Raw genomic sequence first — 22162 nt, 5'->3', positions numbered from 1 at the left:
CAGCACTCTGTGCGGGGGCCGGTGTGGGGACGGCACCGGAAGCGGGGCTGAGGCGGGCGAAGGAGGGGAAGAGCAAGCAGAATTGCGGTTAAGAAACTGAGCTGGTCAGAGATGGGCACTGGGTGCCAGGTGGGGAGTGGGTACCAGCGGATTAGGTGCCAGGTGCAGATAGATGGATGCTGGGGGGCGGGCACTGGGAGATTCCGTTGGTGGTCGCCAAGATCACCCCAGGTTCTGTGACTCCTTAGGACTCGTGGCCATGTCTCACCACAGTGACCGGGTACAGGGTACAGGGCAGAATCAGCGAAGGGGAGAGGCTCACCGGGCCGTCTGGGGGAGCCCAGGTGCAGGCTTCCAGGGGTCCCTTCCCAGGGGAACCAACCTCACAGGACACACTCAGTTCCTTCAGCAACAAGTTGTGACAACCCGTGGGATGTGGCCGACTAGGAAAGCCCGTTAGCATCTCGGTCTCCGGGGTTTGTGGGGGCTTGTCCTGTCGTTGCCTGCCTAGTTACCTGCCCGGCGTGTGCAAAAGCCGCGGGCTCCCAGCAGGGACGCAGGTGCCCGGCAGCCCTCCCCCGACTGGCTCCAGGAGAGTGACATAGTATTTTGCAGGAAGGGGCTCCAAGGGTCACAAGGACAAGTAGATCTGGGTTAAAATGAAGTCTCTCCACTGTAGTTTTTCCCAAAGCCTTTAAATACGCTCACGCGAATAGCAGTTATTCAAGAAATGAACAGCTACACAGACAGCATTTTCCAGACTTCTTTGCCATAGAGCACCGGTGCGTTTCATGACTGGTGTTCACCAAACTCATTTTGGGAACTGCTGCTCTAGCACTCTGCTTCCCACACACAGCAGAGGAGCCCCGGGAACCCGCCCCCCACCCCCCCACACACACACAGGCAGAGGAGGCGGCGCAGCAGCCAGCGCGCCTTCGCGTTCGCCTCCGCACACCCTGCGCAGATGGGAGCACAGCTCCCGTTTGTTGGACGACTGGATTAAGGAGTGCGTTCGCATCTGGGGAAAAGGTAAACTTGGAAACTAAGAGGAGGTGGAACCCAAGGAGTCTGTGTCATCTCTTGACTGTTCTGTAAGCCCCACCGGGTTAAGGGCTGGGAGGGTCTCGATGGCATCTTGTCACAGGGCCTGCACGGGGTGCGCGGTGCCTGCCGAAGGAGCGGGCGCCGCTCAGCTGTCGCTGCTGCTGCTTTAGAGACTGTGGTTGTAGGAAAGGTGAAAATTATTAGCGAAAATGAAGCATCACCTGGAGATTTTTTACTTATGCTACCTCTACTGAATATTGAGAGTTGCATTTACGTGAACATCTTTTAGGTCTCAAGAGATTAGTTTTTTGATTATGTCCAAGATATAAATGAATATAACACACGATATAAAAGCAAAACAAATATCTCGGGTGTCCGTTTTCCACATTAGAAATAGATCATTACCAGTCTCTTTGCTCTGCCCGTCTCGGCCCTTCGCCGCCTCCCTGAGAGCAAACACCTATCGTTCTCTTGCCTTTTTTCAATTTTCCTAAATATATTCTCCAAATAATGAATTAGGTTTTATAATGTTTTTGAATTTCATAAGTTATGTCATGCTGTATAGAATAGTTTTCACCCAGTATGAGTTTTGAGGCTCACACAGGTCATGCACGTAGCTGCAGCTTATTCTTCCGGATGCCATTCCACTGTGTGATCTCTGTTTCTCCACGCCTCTACCGAGGGGCATTTGGGCTTTTTACAGGTTTTGATAATTCTTCATACTCTACTACGATGAACATTAACACGTATTTCCCAGCGTGCGTGTCTTAAGTGTTTTTCTAGAATAAATGCCAGAGCAACTGGGTCTTAGACCGGTACGTTTGCAGCTTTACAAGGTGACACCAAACTTGGTGTCTAAGACAGTGGCGTCTGCACGCTCCCTGCCCCGGCCTCTGTGACACTGGCTCTCGATGGCCTTTCTTTTTCTCCTGGCATGGCGTTGCGAACTGTCCCACTGGCGGATTTAATCTACATTTCCCTGATTTCTCAGGGGTTTACTAGCCATTTGTATTTGCTGTGAGCTGTGCGCTCCTGTCTTGTAACGTTTTAAGTCAGGTCTAGGCATTCTTTGTATATTCTGGATGCTAATCCATCGTGCGGATACCTTTCCCCGGTTCTGCCTGATCTTTTCCCTTTTTTTTTAAGGTGCAGAGACAATGCTGAAGGGAATGGCAAGGCTAACCTCCAGGGTCCGTAAGGTGAGTCCTCAGTGACCTAAATGCTCTGTTTCTGGGTGGATTTCTTGTTTTTCGATGGATTTATTATACCCAGAATGAAATGTTCTGGAGAACTGCAGCTGGCTAGTGCTGTAATTTCTAAGTTTGCCCTCAAAGGAACAATCACGATTCCATGTCTCTGCCCATACACTTCACTCCCGGCCACCCCGAAAATCTTCAAATAACAGGTCTCAGTACACACAGAGTTAACGTTTTTTTAAGGAAAAAAAAACATAAAAGGCTTGACTGCAGTTATCTTCATTAGCTTTTATACAATTTCCTAGTTGGATGAATAATTATCATCCCTTAATGAAGTATTTAAAAGAAAAATGTTGCCAATGTAGACCTTAAGCATCTGACAGTTGAATAAGATAAAATCACATATGAAACAACCATTCTGTCGCTTTATTTATTTAGCAAATAGCTTCAGTCACTTCCACGCAGCAGGAACTCGGGGTTTGAAGGTGACGCTACTAACAGCTACTACTTGTTGGGCATTCATCACGTGACAGGTGCTGGGCCACGCGCTTGCTTTAACGCTCACGACCAGCCCGTGAGGTGGATGGTGTCTGTTCCACAGATGCACAGACGGAGGATTAGAAAGGCTAAGCTCCTTGCCTAGGGTGACAGGCTGTGAAGCTGCTGAGCCCAGACTGGGGACCAGGTCCGTCTGACGTCAAAGCCTGCAGCCATAACCACTGCAGCACCTCACAGCCCCACGGCAGAATCCCGAACGAGTGATGGTGACAGTGGGCGCTGTCACTGCGCCCAGCAGGAGCACCTGCCCTGGGTGAGGAAGGTCCAAGGGCCGCCCCCAGCCGAGTCCAGAAAGAGGAAAACCAGGCCGGGAGGGCCCGGTCACGTCCATCTGACCGCTCAGTGACTAGATTTCCTAGGAGGGCAGCCCTCCTCCTGCTGTAGAAGTCACCTTGCCAGGGGTGTGTCATAAACCTATGAACGTAAAAACCCAGTTGTAAAGCGAAAGCAGAAGCGAGGCCCGACAGAGGGGTGGGTTCCGGCTTCAGCTGATGACACAAAGAGGCTGACCAGGAAGACGAGTCCACACCAGCCATGTCGGTGAGAAAGAGTTTTGAGCGTCGGGTAGGTTGGTCAGAGAAACTGTCAGGAACGGTGCGATGCTCAGGCTGGAGCTGTGCAGACGCAGTTGACACATGGTGGTTTTCCCTGGACATGAGGCTCACTGGGCGGTGCCAGACATAATGCTGTAAGAAGTACAGGATCCATTTTGCTAGCTCTTAATTTGCTGCAAAAAGCAGTTAACAAAAAAGTCTTAGGATTCTTACAGAAATAGCGCCACCTTGTGGCCCCTGAATACCTTGAATTTTCCACTTGACTTATTTTTTTCCAGAGACACGGAGCTTTCTAATAGAATTGAGAAAATCGAGTTGTGTCAGTGCTAGGGTGTATCCCGATCGCCATGCTGAGGTAACAGGCCCTCGGTTCTCACTGGCTTAACACAACAAACGATGCTGTGTACGACGTGTGCGTGTGGTTTGTTCTGTTCTGTGCTGCTGCATTTCCAAAGTGGTTTGCAGGCAAATGCGGGAGCGGGTAGACTCAAGGACGAAGGATCGTCTCAGCATGTAATTTTAAGGCTGCCACAGAGGGGAAGAAAAGAGAATTGGGATCCGCTCTTAGCTGGCTCTGACTAGAAAAAGACACACGTCACTTCCACTTAATAGCTCATTATCCAGAAATAATCAAATAAGCCGGCCTGTCTTCAGGGGTGGCTGGGAAATGTAGAGGAGTTGGGTGTCTGATGGACATTGGTGTCCGCCGTTCTCAGACACAGCTGGAGCAGCCCTGTCACTTTGGGGTAAATCTGCGGCGGTGGCCTGGAAGCTCTGTGTGCAGTGCGCTGGCTCATGTGCGGAGCTGTGCACGCGCACGTAACTGGGTACTGGACGCGCTCCCTAGCACGCGTCCCTGGTGAAGGGCTCTCCGTGCCAGGGCACGAGCGTGGACTATGTGTGGTGTGTTCGGTGCTTAGAGAAGGAAATGCAAAGGTGAAGAAAAGCTGATCTCTTCCCGGTGCGTGTGGCCTGGAATGGGGGACAGGCCTGGGCCTGAGATTTCATGACGTGATACAAAGAGCAGAGATTCTGGAGTCAGACAGGCTTGGATTTGAATTCCGGCTTCACTACCTACCAACTCTGTGACCTTAGGCAAAATGACTTAATTTCCCTGGTCCGTGGTTTCCCCGTCATTAAACAGGCACAATGATGTTCTACCTGTCTCCAAGAGTCTCGGTTCAAAAGTAATGTGCAGAAGACACTGTACTGCCGAGCACCTCATAGGTACCCAGTCAGCAAAAGCCACGAAAGCAGTTCAAGGCCGAGTCAGAGTGCCACGCGAGACAACGTGCCATCAGCAGAGAGGGGCTGGAGGGGTCTGGCAAGTCTGCAACAAGGACGTGACATTTGAGATGAGCCTTAGAGGAGGAGTCAGATTCAAATAGGGAGAGAGGGAAGCTGAGGTAGAAGGACAGAGGCAGGAAAGAGCGACGGGAGCACAGGCTCGGGACGAGGCAGGCAGGCGGCAGCCGGGCCTCGGTCTCCGCGCTAAGGGCTGGGGGGCTGGTTCTGACATAGTAGGAAACCACGTTTTTTGATTGAATGACGGTTAAACCTATTATCTGGGAGGACAAATCTTTTGGACTATGGAAGACTTAGAGGTAAAGAGACCCATTAGAAAGTTGTTATGGAGTTTAAGGTCTTAGTCAATGGTCGTCGGCGTTCGGAGGGGTAGTACCAAAATAATACACGTTTTTGTGCACTCGCGAGGCTGCTCGGTGAGACTGCACATCACTGCAGGCGGCTTCCCGTTACCTGCTGACGCCTGGGGCATCCCTCATCGCGGCAGCTCCCACGTGCCTGTCCTGCTTCTGCTGACTTCTGTCCTGGTCTTTCCCTGGGGCTTCTCCAGTTCGCATTTTGTCAGAGTTGCCTCCTGAATCATCCGCCCCGCCCCCGGGTCCAGAGCTTTCCACGTGCAGCTGACCGAGTTGCCCGCAGCACGGTTGGTTCATTGACGCTTCACACACTCCCTCGCTCAAAGGCTCTTCACGTGCGGGCCCAGCTAGCAGGGAGATTGTGGCGGGGGTGGGACTGGACCTGTGGAGGGGGAACGCGGCACTAACCCCCAAGCGAAGCGACCACGATCACCGGGCAGCTGAGCAGTGCATGTTAGTGACATTCTCCGTGCCGCAGACACGGCTCAAAACCGCAGTGCTGCGTGGAGCGTAAAAGGCCCCACAGCGCTGCAGCACGGGAACCGCTTCTTTTGTAGGTGGACCCTGGACACTTCTTGTGCACGGAGACCAAGGTGGCCCAAAGCCTCGCCACCCACCAGGGTGTCCAGGTCCCAGCGGAGCGGCCCCGAGCGCTGTCCCGCACCAGCGAGAATGACCCGGTGAGTCCCCGACGCGTGCATGTGGATTCTTCCTCGGGGCTTAGAATTTGCATTGCTGTCATTTTAGTATCGGGAACCCTAAAACCCAGAGAGCTAAGAAACGTCCGTGCGGTCAGGCAGCGCACCCGACAGCGTTCTGAACCCGTCTTCCCCGCCTGCCGGGGACCGCGGCGACGTCGGGCACTCGGGCAGGCCGGTCCTCCCGCGCTCGGATTTCATCCCTGCCCCTGAGCTCACCTTGCGCCCAGTTCGCCAGGCACACAGTAGGCGCACAGTAAACACGAAGTCAGTTCTTTAGAAGTTACACTGAATAGTTATGACCGATCTTACTGTGTCGTGGTCGGGAATAGTTATGACCGATCTTACTGTGAGTTCGCCAGGCACACAGTAGGCGCACAGTAAACACGAAATCGGTTCTTTAGAAGTTACACTGAATAGTTATGACCGATCTTCCTGTGTCACGGTCGGGAAACTTCCCCTTAAAGGGCCAGAGAGTAAAAGTGGAAGCTTACGAGCCAAAGTGGTCTCTGTCACCGCTGCTTAGCTCTGTCGTAAACAAGTGGGTGTGGCTGTGTGCCAATAAAACTTTATTTACCAGAACGGGAGTCAGCCATAGTTAACAAACCCCCATGTGGAGCACCCTAAAGAAATCACCCTGCCCACGGTCACGGCGGGGCGGAAACCAGTCTTCCTAATGACCGCCCGGGAGCTGTGGCCGCCCTCCCCGAGGGCTTCCTGGTCTGGCCGGCGGGGAAGAGAAGCAGCATCCGGGCTCCCGGCCTCCCCTTCGCTCCCACCAGGCCGGACGGCGATTTCTGCCCCGGCGTCACCGCAGCCTCAGCAGGGACGTGCGCTGCAAGGCCTGTGCTTCGGTGTGAAGGAAACCGGTAGCTTTTTCCTCGCTGTCTGTCACTGTTCCCACCCTCCGAGTCTCCCCATCTTGACATTCGCTACTGTGCGTGGCGAGGGAGGGGACGACGTCACCGAGCACCATCTTGGCGCGGTGCGTTATGTACGTCCCGCTGGTCACCTACTTTCACGAGCACAAGATGGAACAATAAGTGAATTAAGCCCTCGACGTGTCTTTCATGTCCCTGTAATTGTAGTCCCTTTATCTGCCAATTCCTCTGGAGTTTCTATGGAAACAGCAGTGTGCAGATGATCTTGTCACGTGACTGGAGCATCTCTATACACAGCACAGAAGAATCCAGATGGCAAGACTCATCCCTGCTACCTCCACATCTCGAGTTTACGTTGCTGAGCAACTGGCTTTGTCATTAGGGCCAACGCCAGCTTTATATAAACACTGTGGGCCGGGGCACAACCGCCAGGCTTTTTTGGTCTAAGAAAGGGACGCGTGCTCCCAGCTCTACGAGGTGACTTTCGTCCGTGTGGCCCATGAGCCCTTTCCTTCTCAGCGTCCCTGTACCTTGGTCTCTGGGCCCGTCACACCTGTGTGCACCTTTCTCCCCCAGGCCAGGCACGAGGAGCAGCACGAGGGCCAGCACTACCGCGTCCCCCTCCAGGACCTGGAGACGGTGTTCTCCCACGGCCTGCCGCCCCGGTTTCTGATGCAGGTGCTCGGAGCGGGCGGGGGCCGGCAGGGGCGGGGGCTGAATGAACAGAAAACTATAAACGATGAAATTCGAATCTGAAAACATGAGTCCAGCTCCGGATTATCTTGGGACTGGTGCAGGTACCAGTTTCTTCGAGGCAGTGCTCAGCTGCGTCGGACCCCTGGTGGCCCTCGAGCCAGGCAAAAGTCCTAAATAATAAACACACCCCGCCGCTTTCCTTGTTACCCAACAGGTTTCCAGAAACTCTGCTGTTCAAATAGTTGTTAAAAAATGAGTTTAACATTTTCCTTAGAAAAGTATCGTGAAAGTAGTGAATATGCTCTAGAAAAAAAACTGTGACACACTCCTGAGCCAGAGAGAAATGATGTTTGGATTAGATGCATCACTGTTCTTCAGTCGCATAGACTTTCAGAAAATGTAGTTTCGTGGTCGTCAGTGCTCCACAGCCGTTAAAAGGACTCAGTTAACTGCCAGCATGGTTTAGTGGCACGATTGGTCCTTTTGACTAACCCCCGCTGAATTATTCTCAGCCCGAGCAATGATTCCTTCCTAATGAAATATCGAACTTGACTGTGGAGGTAATGCTTAGCGTAGGAGCCAGAGGTTTCTTCGGTGTGCTCTATTTCAAGAAATGAGATGCGGCATCAGTAAGGGGGCTGATGCTAGACCGCAGCCAGCCTGTCATCTCAAATTTTGTTCCAGTCCGAGGAACAAAACAGTCCGAGGACGTTCACGGCACAGTTTCCAGCAGCAGAGTTGGGAGGTCCTGGCCTCAGTGAAGCGTTTCGAGTTGCTGGCAGGGTGGCTTAACCACCAGCGCTGTGGAGGGACCCACCCCTGCGTTCCAAACGTGGCGTGCACCTCGTGAAGGCCAGCACCCTCACCGTGTGTGTGCGTGTGGTGCTGTCACGTTGCCTAATGGGGCCTTTTTGTTTTAATACCCGTATCGTGTTTTCAAAGGTTTCGCTTTTCATTAGTTTGTACTTTCCTGTCAGGTTCTTCTCTAATCTGTAGTTTGCTTAGCATTTCTTTAAAAAATAACCACAGCGTTTTAATCCTTATCTCGTCTAACTGTGAATAGCATCTGTGAGGTATTTTTCTTATCAATAGACATTATTAAATGCTTTCCTTGCAAATCACTTTCACACCGAAGTATTCCTGGTGGCAAAAAGGGAACAGCCTTCATGCATCAGTTCTCTGGTGGGTCAGTGTGCTGGTGGGGCCAGGTGTGGTCTCAGCTGTGGGACAGCTCATCACACCTGCTCCTCAGCTGCCGTGAATAGAGTTCTAGAGAAGAGTCTACATGGTCACAGCAATAAGAATTAGCTGAAAATCAATGTAAAGGCATTAACATGTACTCACTGCTTCCGAAACATCAGGTACTTTGTCAGGCCTTTGGGGTGCTCTCTTTCACCGTCTACACCAGCCTTGAGCGGCGTGCACAGTCTGCGTTACGGATGGATTTCCATCAACCGATGTGTCTGTGCTTCGATAACAGAAATAATCGAAAGCTGGCTATTCTGTTACTTAGCGTGAGAGAATGTGTTTCAGTTTTTAGCTAAGTTCTAGCGATACATTTCCAAATTACCGACCCAGCCTCTCCTAACCGCACATAGGAAGATTACGCAATTTGGCGCTCTGGCTGCTAAATTAGGCTCGTGCGGGCACCAGGGGCAGGCTGAGTCCCGCAGCCACTCGATCCGCTTCTTCCCGCTCCGCCAGGTGAAGACGTTCAACGAAGCCTGCCTGATGGTGCGGAAGCCGGGCCTGGAGCTTCTGCGGCACCTCAGAAACTCCGACTTCAGCCGGCCCGCTGTGCGGTACCTCCTCTGTATCCTTCCTGCAAGCCAGGGCTCCCCCCGCTCCCCCCGGCCCCGAGCCAGGGCTCCCCCCGCAGCCCCGAGCCAGCACTCCCCCCTGCTCCCTGCAGCCCCGAGCCAGGGGTCCCCCCTGCTCCCCCCGGCCCCGAGCCAGCGCTCCCCTCCATGCGGGACAAGAGGGAGTGCGGGAGACGCCCTCCTGGGACCGTTTTCTTTAACAAGCACCTTAGATGGGGAGAAGGGGACGGGGAAGACCCTCAGTCTCTGCCACAGCCTCCACTTCTGTGCGACACAGGGCTGGCTGACACTGCACGTCCCGGATGGTGAGAACGGCCTCTCCTCACCGGGGTGGGAGCTAGTCACCCCGTGGCCACGGCAGCGTGCTGGCTGTCACTCTGATGGCTCTGACGGCCGAGGAGGCCGTTGCCCCAGAAGCAGGGCGGTCTGCGCCAGCGCGTCGCAGTCTCTGCGTGTCGCTGACAAGCAGGTTGCGAGGGGAAATAAACGCCGAAAGCTTCCTGGAGCCGTCTGCCAGCGGGGGTGCGGGGGCCGGGCTGGGCAGCGCCCCCGGTGCAAACTCCCGCCCTCGGCCAGCCATCCCGAGTGCCCGGAGCCTGTGGCACAGCGCTGGGTGTCGGGTTCTAGAGCTGTCGGCGCGGGTCCTGCCCACATCAACTCCCGTACTTGGCCTGTATCCCTCGTGTGCAGCACGTTTGACCATCTCAGCCTCGGCCCGGAAGCCGAGGCGGCCCTCAGTACTCGGCGCGGCGTGTGCGTGGCTCGCCACGATGGCATCGAGCGCGGGCCCGACGGACCATGGCCCTCGGAAGCGGCGGGGGAGGGGGGCTCTAACTAAGAGTGGGCGGGAGGCTTCCCCCCACTACGGGGGCCCAGCGTGTGTGGCGTTGAATACGGTTTTCTTGTGCCTGTTTTTAGCTCATCTTTGGGTGAAAAACTGCCGGGAGCTTCTGCAGTCCACGTACAACAAAGAGCGCTTCGATCAGCCGGTAGAGGCGTCCACCTGGCTGAAGAACTTCAAGACTGCAAACAAGCGTTTCCTGAGTCAGGTGACTGGACCGCCAGGCGTTTGCTGCTGGACGGTCTTTAAACGGGTTTTATCTTTTCTGTGCCCGAGTCTCGGAGACCCTGGAAGACTAATGTGGGAGCCGAGATAACTGTACCACTCTGTTTCCATACACTGTCCTCACAGCGAGCTCGCAACCCGAAACTCATTTATCCGCGTGAAGCTGAGGCGGCAGGAAGCTGGGCCAGGAGTTCTCGCCTCTGTTTGGATATAAATCCAAATCCCCTGGGCCTCACCCCGGACCTTTTTCATCAGAATCATATAGATATTTTAAGCCCCAGGCAGAAACAGGCCCGAGAGCGTTCACTTCCATGCTGAGATCGCTTATAGTCTAGAAAACAGTCTAGGATTGATCCCTCGCAGCCTCGGCCGCCTCCCTTCTCGGTGAGGGTCGGGCTCATCCTTCGGCTGCGTAGCCATTCTTGGTTTTTATTTCGTTGCTTTTCAGATAAAAACCCAAGAGAAGTATGTCTGGAATAAGCGGGAAAGCACGGAGAAAGGCAGTCCGCTGGGAGAGGTGGTCGAGCAGGTAGGGAAGACGCCGCTGCTGTGTCACAGCCACAGCCGGGGAGGCCTGTCCTGGGCTGCAGGCCGCTGCTGCCTCCCTGCAGGGCATAACGCGGGGCAGGAGCGCCACAGACGCCGTGGGGGTCGTGCTGAAGGAGCTGCGGGGGCAGAGCGCGGCCGGGGCCTTCCGCCTCCTGGTGGCAGTGGACGGCGTCAACGCGCTCTGGGGCAGGACCACGCTGACGAGAGAGGACAGAAGCCCGGTAGGAGAACTGCGCCCCCCGCTCCGGGTCTGGGTCCCGAGCGGTCACAGCGGCTGGGCCGTGCTGGACACACGATTGGTTTCCTTGCCCAGGAGTGTCTGCGTGCGGGTGGGCAGTGAACGTGGCCTCCGAGGGAGGTGGTGCCGGGTCCCACCACCCGCCGCAAACGGAGGGGGCGGGCAGGACAGCAGGGGCCGCCGCGTCGGCGTGGCCTGTCCGGTCTCTTCAGAATGAGGCTGAGCTAAGGGACGGTCAGCAGCTCGGAGGAGGGCGTGGCTGGGGGCTGCCCGTGTCCGGAAGCTGCCGGCGTCTGGGCCAGCAGCCGCGAGCTCGTCCCAGGGGTCCCACTGTCGGGCAGGGGGCTTACGTCGCAGTCGAGGGTTTTCAGTTGCTGTCAGTCCGTTGTCTCGGAAGCAAAGCGAGTAACGGTTTCCTTCCGCCCCGGCCCGGCCGTGCAGATTGCGCCGGGGGAGCTGGCACTGGTTTGCAGCCTGAGGAAGATGGTGCGGAATGACTGGGTGAGTACGGTGACAGTGCGGTGGCGCCTGCCGCGGCTCAGAAAGGGCCGTATGGTCATCGTACAGACCTGCGGCCTGTACGTCTCCGGACCGAGGGCTCCCAGGTCTGAGTCAAGTCCCGTCCTGAACCACGCTTAAACCCGTGCGTTTGGTTTCTGACCGTCCCCCTGACCGGAGCGAGCTCGCTCAAAACCAGCTTGTTTCAAAGTCGCTGCGACTTTGCAGTTGTGCGGAGTGTGTTTTATCTTCTTATCTATTTGGGGGAAAGTCATGACAGATTAAGATCACGTAGCTCCTTGCCGTCAGAGCGAGTCCCAGGCTGGCCACCGGGGAGGGGCCCCGGGCAGTGTCCCCGGGCTGGGCGGGGCGCCATCTCCCAGCCTCTTCTGACCGGCTGCTTCTCCTTGCAGAGCGGAGGTGCCATTGTGCTGACTCTGAGCCAGACGGGGTCCGTCTTCAAGCCCCGGAAAGCCCATCTGCCCCAGGAGCTGCTGGGAGAGGTCAGGCCCCGGAGAGGCTCCCGAACGCGGCCCAAGACACGGCTTGTTGCTTTTGGGTTTTGGGGAGTTTTTTTGACATAATTTCAGACTTAGAGAAAAACCATATTCCTGTATGGTTTCACCCAGGGTCCTAAATGTTCACACTTTGCCACATCTGCTTTATTCTTCCTCTCTCTCCATCTCTTTCTTCTGAATACCGTGACACGAACCGAGACATGCCTCTTCATCCCTAAATCTCCTGAACTTCCTAAAATCAAAGAGTCTAATACATAACCACAGTGGTTATCAAAACCAGGAAGTCAACATCGGTGTGATACTGTCACCCGGCCGATGGGACTCATTCTGATTTTGCCAGTTGTCCCAACATCCTTTATGGAAAAGAAAGTCCCGGATAACATGCTGCATTCGACTGTCCCGTCTCCTTCGTCTCCTCTAGCCTGAGACAGCCCCCCAGGCTTTGTCTCTTACCTCGTTAATATTTATGGTCCTGTTTCTGAAGAATGCGTGCCAGTTGTGTTGGGGGTTTCACGGGCTGTGTGAGGCTGTCTCATCCCGTGTGACGTCAGATGGGGCGTGTGCCCCTAGCGCACAGGGCCGGGCCGCGTCAGCCGGGAGCACCTAGGTACTGCGCTGTGCGCCGGTCCCCTCGCTGGACTTCCACAGTCAGTCGTGAGACTAGGTGACATCCTGTCACTCCTCACTGCCCCTTGCCGGCCTCCGATCCATTGGTGATTCTGCCCTAATTCAGCTACGATAGCTGGAAATTAGGTACTTCCTCGTCCCTCCGTTTCCCGTCTCAGCTGGCTTCCTGTCGCACATAGGAAGCTCCCCCTCCCTTACGTGCATGTCCGTTTCGGCGCACACGTGAACTCTTAGGCTCACGCGTGCGCTTTGGCACTCACGCCGCATCTGCGTCCCGTTAACACGCGCCCATCGCCCTTTCCGTATCTTCTCCACGTTCTGGCGCAAGACCAGCCACTTCCCCAAGGAGCCCTGCTTCGTTTCAGGGGGCCAGCAGTGCCAGGCGTAGTCACTGCCACTGGGGTGTTGCTTGTAGGCCGTCCTGCCATCGGTACGTAGACACCTGGATTACTCGTGTGTGTGTCCCACGTGCACGTATCTGGTTCTCCGTATTAAGAAATCATCGCGTTCATATGGACCCCCCAACCCCAGGCTAGCACCCCTGCGTTCATTACACCCTTCCCCCTTTCCACGTGCCACCCACCCCTCTAGCCATAAGTGCGCGCTCGTGATCCACGGCCCACTCACGTGCCAGCTCAGCCTTAGATCATAGGGACGGTGCGTTCCGAACGCCGCCCCGGGCTCTGGGAGAAAACGCCATGAACTGGACGCGGCATTTGCTAGAGCAGCTTTTGTCTCTAGCCCACGGGTCTTCAGCCCGGATACTGTGCTCAGAGGTAGAACTGGGTGAGTCTCCCTCACCCCCTCAGCGTGAAACCTGAGACCAGCAGCCCCCCTTCCCCATCTCAGTTAGCCATGGTCAACTGTGGTCCGAAAATGCCAAATGAAAAAATGCAGAAGTAAGTAATTGCGAGGTTTTATACTGCACGGGTTCTGAGAAGCGTGATGACGTCACGCTCTTCCCGCCCGGGGCAGGACTCATGCTGTCCCGTGTCCCCACGCGGTGTGTGCTCCCCGCCCGTCAGCCAGTGACGGCGCCCAGGTCAGATGGACGCGCGCAGCCCCGTGGCGCTTGTGCTCGGGGGGCCCTCGTTTGCCCTGCGGCTGACCCCAAAGCACAAGCGTAGTGACGCTGGCACTTCAGACCCGACGTGTGCTTCCTGTGCGTGTTTGGGAAAACAGCGTGCATGGGGTTCAGTGCCGTCCGAGGTCTCAGGTGTCCCCTGGGGACGGGGACTGCTGTACAGTTTGAGTCATTTGTTTCAACTTATGTTCCATTCAGGGTCTTTTCCACCCCCTGCTTTATTTATTTTGTTTTGAACATATGAACTGTCACAACTGTTGACTGAAGTCAGGACTGTGAGAATGAAAGTGGATCCTAGGTGCGCTCAGGTCCCCGTGCGAACAAGTGGCCCCCAGGCACCATCAGCCTCTCACAGCCCGGGCTGTGGCCGTGGCCCACGGGGAGCCCCGAGCAGGGCGGGACAGCCAGGCGAGGACAGGAGCAGAGGACGGGGAAGGGCACCCCACGGTGTTTCCACGAAGCCGACCTCCCTGCCCACCTGTCACGCAGCGACTACCATCTGCGTCCTTTTCTTCTCCAGGAAGGATTCGATGCCCTGGACCCCTTCGTTCCCATCCTGGTCCCCAGCTATAACCCGAAGGAGTTCGAGAGCTGCATCCAGTATTACCTGGAGAACGACTGGCTGCAGCACGAGAAAGGTCGGTGAGCGGCGGCCCCGCTGACCCCGAGTCGGTCTCTGCCTCCCGCGGGGGCGGCCTGTCGTCTGCTTCATTCTCCCCCTTTACCTGGCCGCTTTCTGCTGAGAGGGCACGGGCGGGGGGGACGGTGGTCGCCACTCGCGTTGCATTTTTCTTTTCTTTCTGTTCCTCGTTGCACTTACTCATCATTCAGCGAGTCCGAAGGGGACACACGCGGGGACAGCCCAGCACCCAAGCACTCCCTGGGGGCGGGGGAGGCCGCGCCCTCACCAGATACGGAGGAGCAGCTGCAGTCGGATGGGGAAGGGCCATCCGGGACCAGAGGGCAGGCGCCTGGGAAGCCGATGGAGCAGTTTCTGCAGGGCTGGGTGTCTGACCGAGTCCCCGAGACAGAAGATGCTCCTGGGACAGAGGGAGAGACGGGTGCTCGGGGTGACGCGCAGGAAGCACAGTGGTTTATCAGGAGAGCGGGTCAGAGCCGAGGCCCCCGGCTGGCGTGCTGACCGCAGGGAACAGGGTCCGGGTCGCGGAGCCTCCGCCCCGGGGCCTGCGGGGGGCGCAGGGTGCGGAGCGAAGCGGCAGCCGTCAGCTTTGGACTCCCTGCAGCGCGCACGGAGGAGGGCAAGCGGGAGCTGCTGTTCCTCAGTCACTCGAACCCGGGGCAGCTGGAGCGGCTCTGTGCCCACCTCTGAGCCCGGCCACACACGAGGACGGTGAGCGCGTCGAGGGACCGGCCGGCCCAGGCGGCCCCACAGGACGCGCGGCAGGCGGCTCCCGCCGTCGCTGGAGTGGGTTCCTGGCGAAGTGACCGTAAAGGCCGTGAGACGTGCCCTCGGGCCCGCGGCCGGCGCCGGCTCATTAAACATGGTCCTTGCGCCCTGACCAGTCGCCTTCTTTTCCTTAAAACCTGCGCGTCTGTCAGGCTCCCGATTCCTCCGGCGCCCAGAGACCCGAGGACGCCCACGGGAATTCCCAGCCTGGGCCAGGGGCCCGCTCAAGCCTGGCGGCCCCCGCCAGCACACACTGGCACCGCCCAGCCCGTCCCTGTCCCCATGGGGAGCATTGGCCACTCCGACTCCGGGAGGTGCGAGAAAACCGGCTCCGCCCGGTTGCGGTCAGGTGCGCCTCCCAGCAGACCCAGGCTGGCGAGACGTGTGTGAGCTCCGCACCGGCCACTGCGGGCGCTGTCCCGGCCCCTCAGCCTGTTCCCTTCTCCAGGGTCGCCTTAGCTAATAGTGACCGTAATGCCACACTGTCAGGAGCTTTGTGAGGGTTAAGTCACGCAACACGTGGACAGTGCCCACTGAGCGGCAGGAAGCTCCCATTTAAACGTGGATTTTATGACGCTGAGTTTGCAGTCACTGTGAGGGAGACAGTCTGAACACGTAGCCGCTTCCTCTGAGGACTGGCTAGTTCCCTCCCCGCCCCCAGCCCACCTCTCGCAGGGCTGCCGAGGCAGCTTGCTAAGCACAGCCCATCCCTCGGCTGATGTCATTCAGTGGCTTCACTGTGCCTTCGTTCTGATTGTTTTTGCCATGTACGTGTCACAAAGTTCATACAAAAACATCATGGAAAATCAGATTTCCTCTCTTCTCTAGAGAAAACTTCTGTTACCACATTGTAGAGACACAATTCTAAACACAAAAGAGCATTGTTCTATACCTTGCTGTTGCCACCTGCAGGTGTCCCTCGGTCCCTGCGGGACAAACTCCGCAGATGCTTGAGCCCTCACGTAGTGGCTTCGATCTATCTGCACGTGGTCCCCGCACACCCTCCCGTGTGCCTGAGACCATCTCTAGGTCATGATGCCTGGTAGGGGGTAAATGCTGAGTGAATGGCTGTCACAGGGAGCTCCGGGAATGACGGGACCGGCAGCACGTGTCAGCACAGACACAGCCACCACAGGCCTAACTCCACTGCCTCCTTCCCCAAAGGTCCTTATCCGAGGTGGGCTGAGTCCACAGGTGCAGAAGCCACGCACCCAGGGCCAGCTGTGTCTTGGAAATCGCATCAGGATTCTTTGCCCACTCGAAAGAGTAATGTAAAAAAAGGAACTGAGTAGCACACGGGCCCGCCCGGTGTCGCAAGCTCAGGAGCCACAGACGCACCCTGACCACCGCAGGCAGGGGGACCTGTGATAAAGTCACCAGTGCTACCTGTAAACGACACCGCGGTCGGTGCTAATGACGATGACACCCAGACCCCAGAGGCTGCGGTGCTGCTGCCCCTGCCCCCGCCCCCCGGGGTCGCCCGCTGGGACCTGCCCACCGGGACCTGCCCGATGGGCCGGCCTGGTCTCCGCTGCAGACGCAGGGGACCGGCTTCCACCTTCAAGAGGCTGAGCTCGTAACCACGCCGCCTCATTCTGACGCACGTGGAACAGTCGGCCGTGTGGCTACTGTACCCACCGTCCTTCCTGGAGAGTAACCACACTGCCTCTGTGGCTTGCTGAATACGGTCCTTACTTTCTCCCCAAATACTCGCTCGTAACCCGCCCCACCGAGCCCTCTTTCTTCGCCAGCTCCTCCTGCAGACCGGACCCTCGTGCCCCAATTCTCGGCCCTGTGGCGTGGCTGGGGTCCTGCCTCAACACCACTCCACTGGATTCAATCTGGGGTGCAAAGTAAGAAGTAAAAGCTGCCTTTTTTTGCAGATAACAAGCCTGTAGGTAGAAAACCTTAAGAACTCTTAAACTATCTACCAGAACTAAAAACAAGTCCCGCGAAGTCACAACGATGGGAGATTAATGTACGAAATGACTGTGTTTCCCTGGACTAGAGACGAGGCATCCGAACGTGAACCCGATAAAGTGACTCTTCAGAACAGCAGGGAACAGCCCTGAGCAACCTGAACAAAAGCAACGCGAGATGCACACAAAGCTGTCACGTACCACTGAGGGGAATGAGGACAGACCACGCTCGTGCACTGGGAGACCTAAGGGTGTTCAGACGTCAGTCCTCCCCAAGCTGATCCATAAACTCAATCAATACCAAACTCGCAGCAGGCGTTTTTATAGATATTGATAACTGACCTTGCAGATTGTATGGAAATAAAACCTAGAATAGCCGAAATGACTTTTTAAATAAGTAAATTGGGAGGAGTTATCTTCCGTTTTTCAAAACACAGTATAAAGCCACAGTAATTAAGACAGTGTAGTGCCAGCACGGGATAGACGTGAAGTCCATGGAACGGAAGCGAGTCCAGAAATAAATCCTTAGACTTATGGTCAGTTGACTTTCTACAAAAATTCTTAATGGAGAAAAAATAATCTTCAACAAACGATACTGGGAAAATCGGATATGTACCTGCAAAAAGATGAATTTTGACCCTTACCTACTATCACTCAAAATGGATCATAAGACCTAAATGTAAGATGTAAACTACAAAATATTTAAAAGCAAACGTGAGAACATAATGCAATATATGTATGCCTTACTGTTAAATTGTACACCTGAAACTTACTGGATTTCATTAACCGATGTCGCAAAAAATAAAATAAAAAATTATTGATTAAAAAGTAAAAATAAAAGTAAACATAAGAGAAAATCTTCATAACCTTGAATTAGGCAAAGATGTCTTATGTCTGACACCAAAGATAGGATCCCTACAAGAAAAATCTGATGGGCTGGACTTTTACTCTTCAAAAGATACCATTAAGAAAATGCAAATGAAAAGCCAGAGACTGGGAGAAAACTGTAAATCGTATGTCTGATAAAGGACTTGTATCCAGACATATAAAGAACTTACCACTCATCATTAGGTAAACAATATGAATAGACATTTCTCTGAAGAAGACATAAATGGCCGACGAGATGATGAAAAGCTCCTCAGCATCACTAGTGACCGGGAAAATGCAAATCAAAACCACAGGAAGACGCCCACTAGAACGGGCTATAAGTCAAAAAGAAGTCGGTAACAACTGTGGGGGAGGATGTGAAGTAGGAACCTCCAGATATTGCTAGTGCACAGAAAAAATGGAGAGATGAAAGTTCCAAAATGTTTCCACACTGGAAAACAGTCTGGCAGTTCTCGACGTTAAACACAGTTTTCACAGGACCCAGCGAGGCCACCCATAGGTATCCACCCTAGCTAGAGATGAACACGTGTCCACGCAAAGACCCGTGTTTCGCAGCATGAGACTGTTCAGAGCAGCATGATTCCTAACAGCTGGAAAGTGGGAAATATCCAAACGCCCATCGACTCATTAATGGAGAACCGAAGAGGAAGCAGATACTAGCACGTGCTGCCACGAGGGGAACCTCGAAACCCCATGCCGAGACTCCGGACACGAAGGGCCACACGTATGATTACGGGAACCGTCCAGAAATGGCCAGTCTACACAGGCAAAAGGTGTCAGGGGGCATAACGGGGCTTAACTGTAATCACAAGCAATCTCTGGAGGGTGATGCAGACGTTTTAAAACTGAATTGTAGAGACTGCACAACTCCAGATTTACACTTAAAGTGGATGCAAATGATACCTCCGTAAGGATGTGAGGGACACTGCAGTCAGATTCCTTCTCCCCTGTTCTCCGCGGGGTTCACACCTCATCACGCTCAGCGGCTCTCGCTGCAGGTCTGTTGCTCCCCAGGCTCCCCAGAGAGGACTTGCATGCGTCACTCTGTCCTGGTGTTTGCTCCTGGCATGCGCCGTCTCCACGAGACGAACCTACAAGGGAAGTAAAAAGTGAAAAGATGCCTACGCAAATGCCAGAAGCAAGCTTCCGTCTGTCCCGCTGTCCCTCAAAGCAGACGTTAAGGTGAACGCCATCATGAGCGAAAAGCGGGTATTTCAGAATGGTAGAACGTTCCGTTCGTGAGGACGATGACACAAGCGTAAGCAGCATGCCCATCCGATAAGAAAACAAAAACCGACAAACTTACAGGACATACAAGCAACCAGGGGGACCGTTAACACTTCAGTAACCAACGGAGACAAAGGAATCAGAATACTTGAGGAACATGATCAACACACTTGTCCTAATGAACGTATATTTTTAAACCCCAAAACTTCTGAATATACGTTCTTTTTAAGCACGCATACAACCTATTCAAAAATTTACGATTGCTAAACCATAAGTCAACAAATTTCAAGGAGTTTAATTCATATAAACCATCCTCTCGGATCCCAATGCAGTTTAAGCTAGAAATCAATAACAAAAGGATTCATAGGGAATCTCCAGGTGTTTGGAAATGAAATACATTTTTAATGTGCCCATGAGTCGGGGGGAAAAATCAGAGTAGAAATGAGAATGTGATTTAAACTAACTGAATTTTTTACCTTTAAAAGAAGCAATATCAGACCTTATACAGGATGTCACTACAGATCTTGCAGACATGAAAGATTAAATGGGTATATTATGAACAATTTGATGCCAATAACAAAATTTGAGGATGAAAAGGACAAATTCCTAGAAAATTTATAACATCAAAATTGACACAGGAATAGTTTAAAGTCCTATAACTATGATAGAATTCATAATCAAAAACTTTCTACAAAGAATAACAGGCCCATATGACTTTACCAGTAAACCCTATGAAACGTTTGAAGAGGAAATAATGCCAATCTCATACAAACTCCCGTGGAAAAGAGAAAAAAGGAGAGAGAGTTACCAACTTGTTTTTTGAGGCCAATCATACTGATATTAAAAACTAACAAGGACATTAAAGGAAATTACAGTCCAATCTCATTAATAAACATGGGTGCAAAAAATCCCAAACAAAATGCGTGAATCAGACCCAACCATTTTTTAAATTAAGTTTATTGGGGTAACGTTGGTTAATGCACTTACATAATTTTCAGGTGTACATTGTAATTTGACATCTGTATATTCTATTGTGTGTTTACCACCCAAAGTCCATTTTCCTTCAGTTACCATATATTTGATCCCCTTTACCCACTTCACCCTCCTTCAGTCCCCCTATGTTTGACCCCCTTTAACCGTCTACCTACCGCCTCCTCCCCCACCCCCTACCCTCTGGTAACCAGTAGTCTATTGTTCATGTCCATGAGTCTCTGTTTGTCCTGTTCATTTGTTGCTTTTAGGTTGATATCCTGCATATAAGTGATATCATGTGATTTTCAACTTTTTCTGTCTGGCTTATTTCGCTTAGCGTGATTAATACAACATAAATGAGTCAAGGTTTACTCCAGGAATGCAAGATAGCCATTTCAGGTTTCAAGGATCGCACATTTAAACTGAAATCCCTCTTTAGAGTCCTTTTATCTTCAATAGACTCTCTGAAGTTTTTTTGTTTAGTCATTTGACATTTTTGAAAATGCCAAGCCCGTTATTTTATACTGTCCCACATTCTGGATTTGTCTTTCCTCCAGATCAAACAGAGGTTAAAGGCTTTGGACAAGCATAATACATGAGTGATATTTTGTATCTGCCATACTATCTACATCATTTCAGTTTGTTCCATTTTTGGTGATACTAAGTTTACTCACTCGTGTATTTCAGCATCCACCATTGTCAAACTACATTTTCTCCAGTGTAAGTTACTTGTAGAGGGTTACTCTGAAATCCTAAAACCATCCTGTTTTCCAGCAAATTATCACCCAATGGTTTTTAACATCCACTATTGAGCTTCATCAGAATAAACTGATAGCTGCGATCTACATTTAAATTCTATCACTCCGTCTACACTTATCAGTTGTCATTCTTCTGTCACCCCTAATACTTGCCCTCCCCTCCCCCTTTCTTAGTCTCCTTGTGGACTCAGAGATCTGAGACATTTTAAAAACGTGGTGTTAAAGACGGAAATTGGAACAGACCAGGACAGGATCAAGAGCCCAGAACAGGAAGGACTGGACTCCTTAGCGAAAAGGGCGGGCCAGAAGTGGGGGCCATCAAATTGTTCATAAAGTATTAGTAATATTTGAAAAGATCAATAAATGTGACTATATATATTTTAAAACTCTGTTCTTCAAAAGACCCCATTTAAGAAAATGAAAAGGCAACCATTTTCAGTGGGAGAAGATATTTTCAACACATATAACTTGACAAGGGGCTGGTATCCTGAATAAAGTACTCACTCCTACAAATAAGAGACGACCCACGAGAAACAGAGACTTGAACATGCACTTCACAAAAATGGACATCTAAATGGCTGATACGCACATCAGAAAGTGCTGTCAATCTCTTTACTAATCGGGAAAATGAAAACCAGTGATAAGGACTTAAATTTTTAAGTGTCGACAAGATTATGGAACATCGACTGAAAACTCCCCCACGCTGGTGCTGTGGAACCGTAAATTGGAAAAGAAATTCAGGCAACGGCTTGGTGTTATTCACCAGGTCCGAGCACACCCATCCTTGACCCAACAATTACACTCCTGGGTGCGCGCCCAACAGAAATGTGTGCACGGGCACACGCACGAGAACGTTAATCGTAGCACCTGGCAGCCCAAAACGGGAAACGACGCCCAAGTCCATCATCGGCAGGTCGTCCGGGGCATAGTCACGCAACCGACTATTCTGAAACAATGAAAATGAACTGCAAAGACAGGAAGAACAGGGAAGAACCTCGCAGACGACCGCGAGCAAAAGACGACACACTCCGACTTATTTACGTGATAGCCACTTAAGCCAGTCCACAGGGCTGGAAACCAGGACAGCTGTGACCTTCGGAGCGAGAGGAGGGGACGCTAGGGGAGCGTGGGCTTTTCTGGCAAGGCTTGACTTTTCCCCGAAGCGCAGTCGCTAGGCGGAAGCATCTGGTGGGAGAAGAACCGGCAGCTGCAAGAGCAGCAAGGAGCAGGGCGCACCTCGCCGTGCACCCCGGGCAGACGCAGACGGCGACTTCCGGCGGCGGCCCCGCCCCTCGACGGCCG

General features: G+C 53.2%; 1 protein-coding gene and 1 long non-coding RNA gene across 13 annotated transcripts in view; one reads left to right on the top strand and one right to left on the bottom strand.

Moving 5' to 3' along the window:
• The window catches only part of DAP3 (death associated protein 3), a 23701-nt gene extending 8493 nt beyond the window's left edge, over nucleotides 1–15208 (top strand). For 3 of the 5 annotated variants that reach the window (XM_039849643.1, XM_039849642.1, XM_039849644.1), the window contains exons 2-13: nucleotides 2191–2243; nucleotides 5571–5693; nucleotides 7169–7270; nucleotides 8993–9101; nucleotides 9321–9413; nucleotides 10027–10157; nucleotides 10623–10703; nucleotides 10786–10944; nucleotides 11403–11462; nucleotides 11873–11962; nucleotides 14209–14326; nucleotides 14933–15208. In XM_039849643.1, the coding sequence (XP_039705577.1) occupies nucleotides 2202–2243; nucleotides 5571–5693; nucleotides 7169–7270; nucleotides 8993–9101; nucleotides 9321–9413; nucleotides 10027–10157; nucleotides 10623–10703; nucleotides 10786–10944; nucleotides 11403–11462; nucleotides 11873–11962; nucleotides 14209–14326; nucleotides 14933–15018 (1194 nt within the window). In that variant the 5' untranslated portion in view covers nucleotides 2191–2201 and the 3' untranslated portion in view covers nucleotides 15019–15208. Of the gene's footprint in view, nucleotides 1–2190; nucleotides 2244–3317; nucleotides 3339–5207; nucleotides 5301–5570; nucleotides 5694–7168; nucleotides 7271–8992; nucleotides 9102–9320; nucleotides 9414–10026; nucleotides 10158–10622; nucleotides 10704–10785; nucleotides 10945–11402; nucleotides 11463–11872; nucleotides 11963–14208; nucleotides 14327–14932 lie in introns of those variants that run through there. The other 2 variants (XM_039849641.1, XM_039849640.1) reach the window with 2 other exon arrangements.
• LOC120592142 (uncharacterized) lies at nucleotides 899–22162 on the bottom strand. Of its 8 annotated transcripts, none has more exons than XR_005650054.1 (5): nucleotides 21365–22162; nucleotides 18807–18994; nucleotides 17217–17631; nucleotides 8633–8756; nucleotides 2509–3525 (listed from the first exon to the last, which is right to left on the bottom strand). It is a non-coding gene; the product is annotated as an uncharacterized LOC120592142 (long non-coding RNA). The 8 variants fall into 8 exon arrangements; XR_005650058.1 differs by having other exon boundaries at nucleotides 17217–17382; nucleotides 21365–22161; XR_005650060.1 differs by lacking the exons at nucleotides 2509–3525; nucleotides 17217–17631 and adding an exon at nucleotides 899–1217 and having other exon boundaries at nucleotides 21365–22158.

The sequence above is a fragment of the Pteropus medius genome, unplaced genomic scaffold, assembly GCF_902729225.1.
Source record: "Pteropus medius unplaced genomic scaffold, Ma_sr-lr_union100, whole genome shotgun sequence".
Taxonomy (NCBI): domain Eukaryota; kingdom Metazoa; phylum Chordata; class Mammalia; order Chiroptera; family Pteropodidae; genus Pteropus; species Pteropus medius.
The sequence above is the reverse complement of the archived record's forward strand: the minus strand, read 5'-3'. Positions and strand labels throughout refer to the sequence as shown.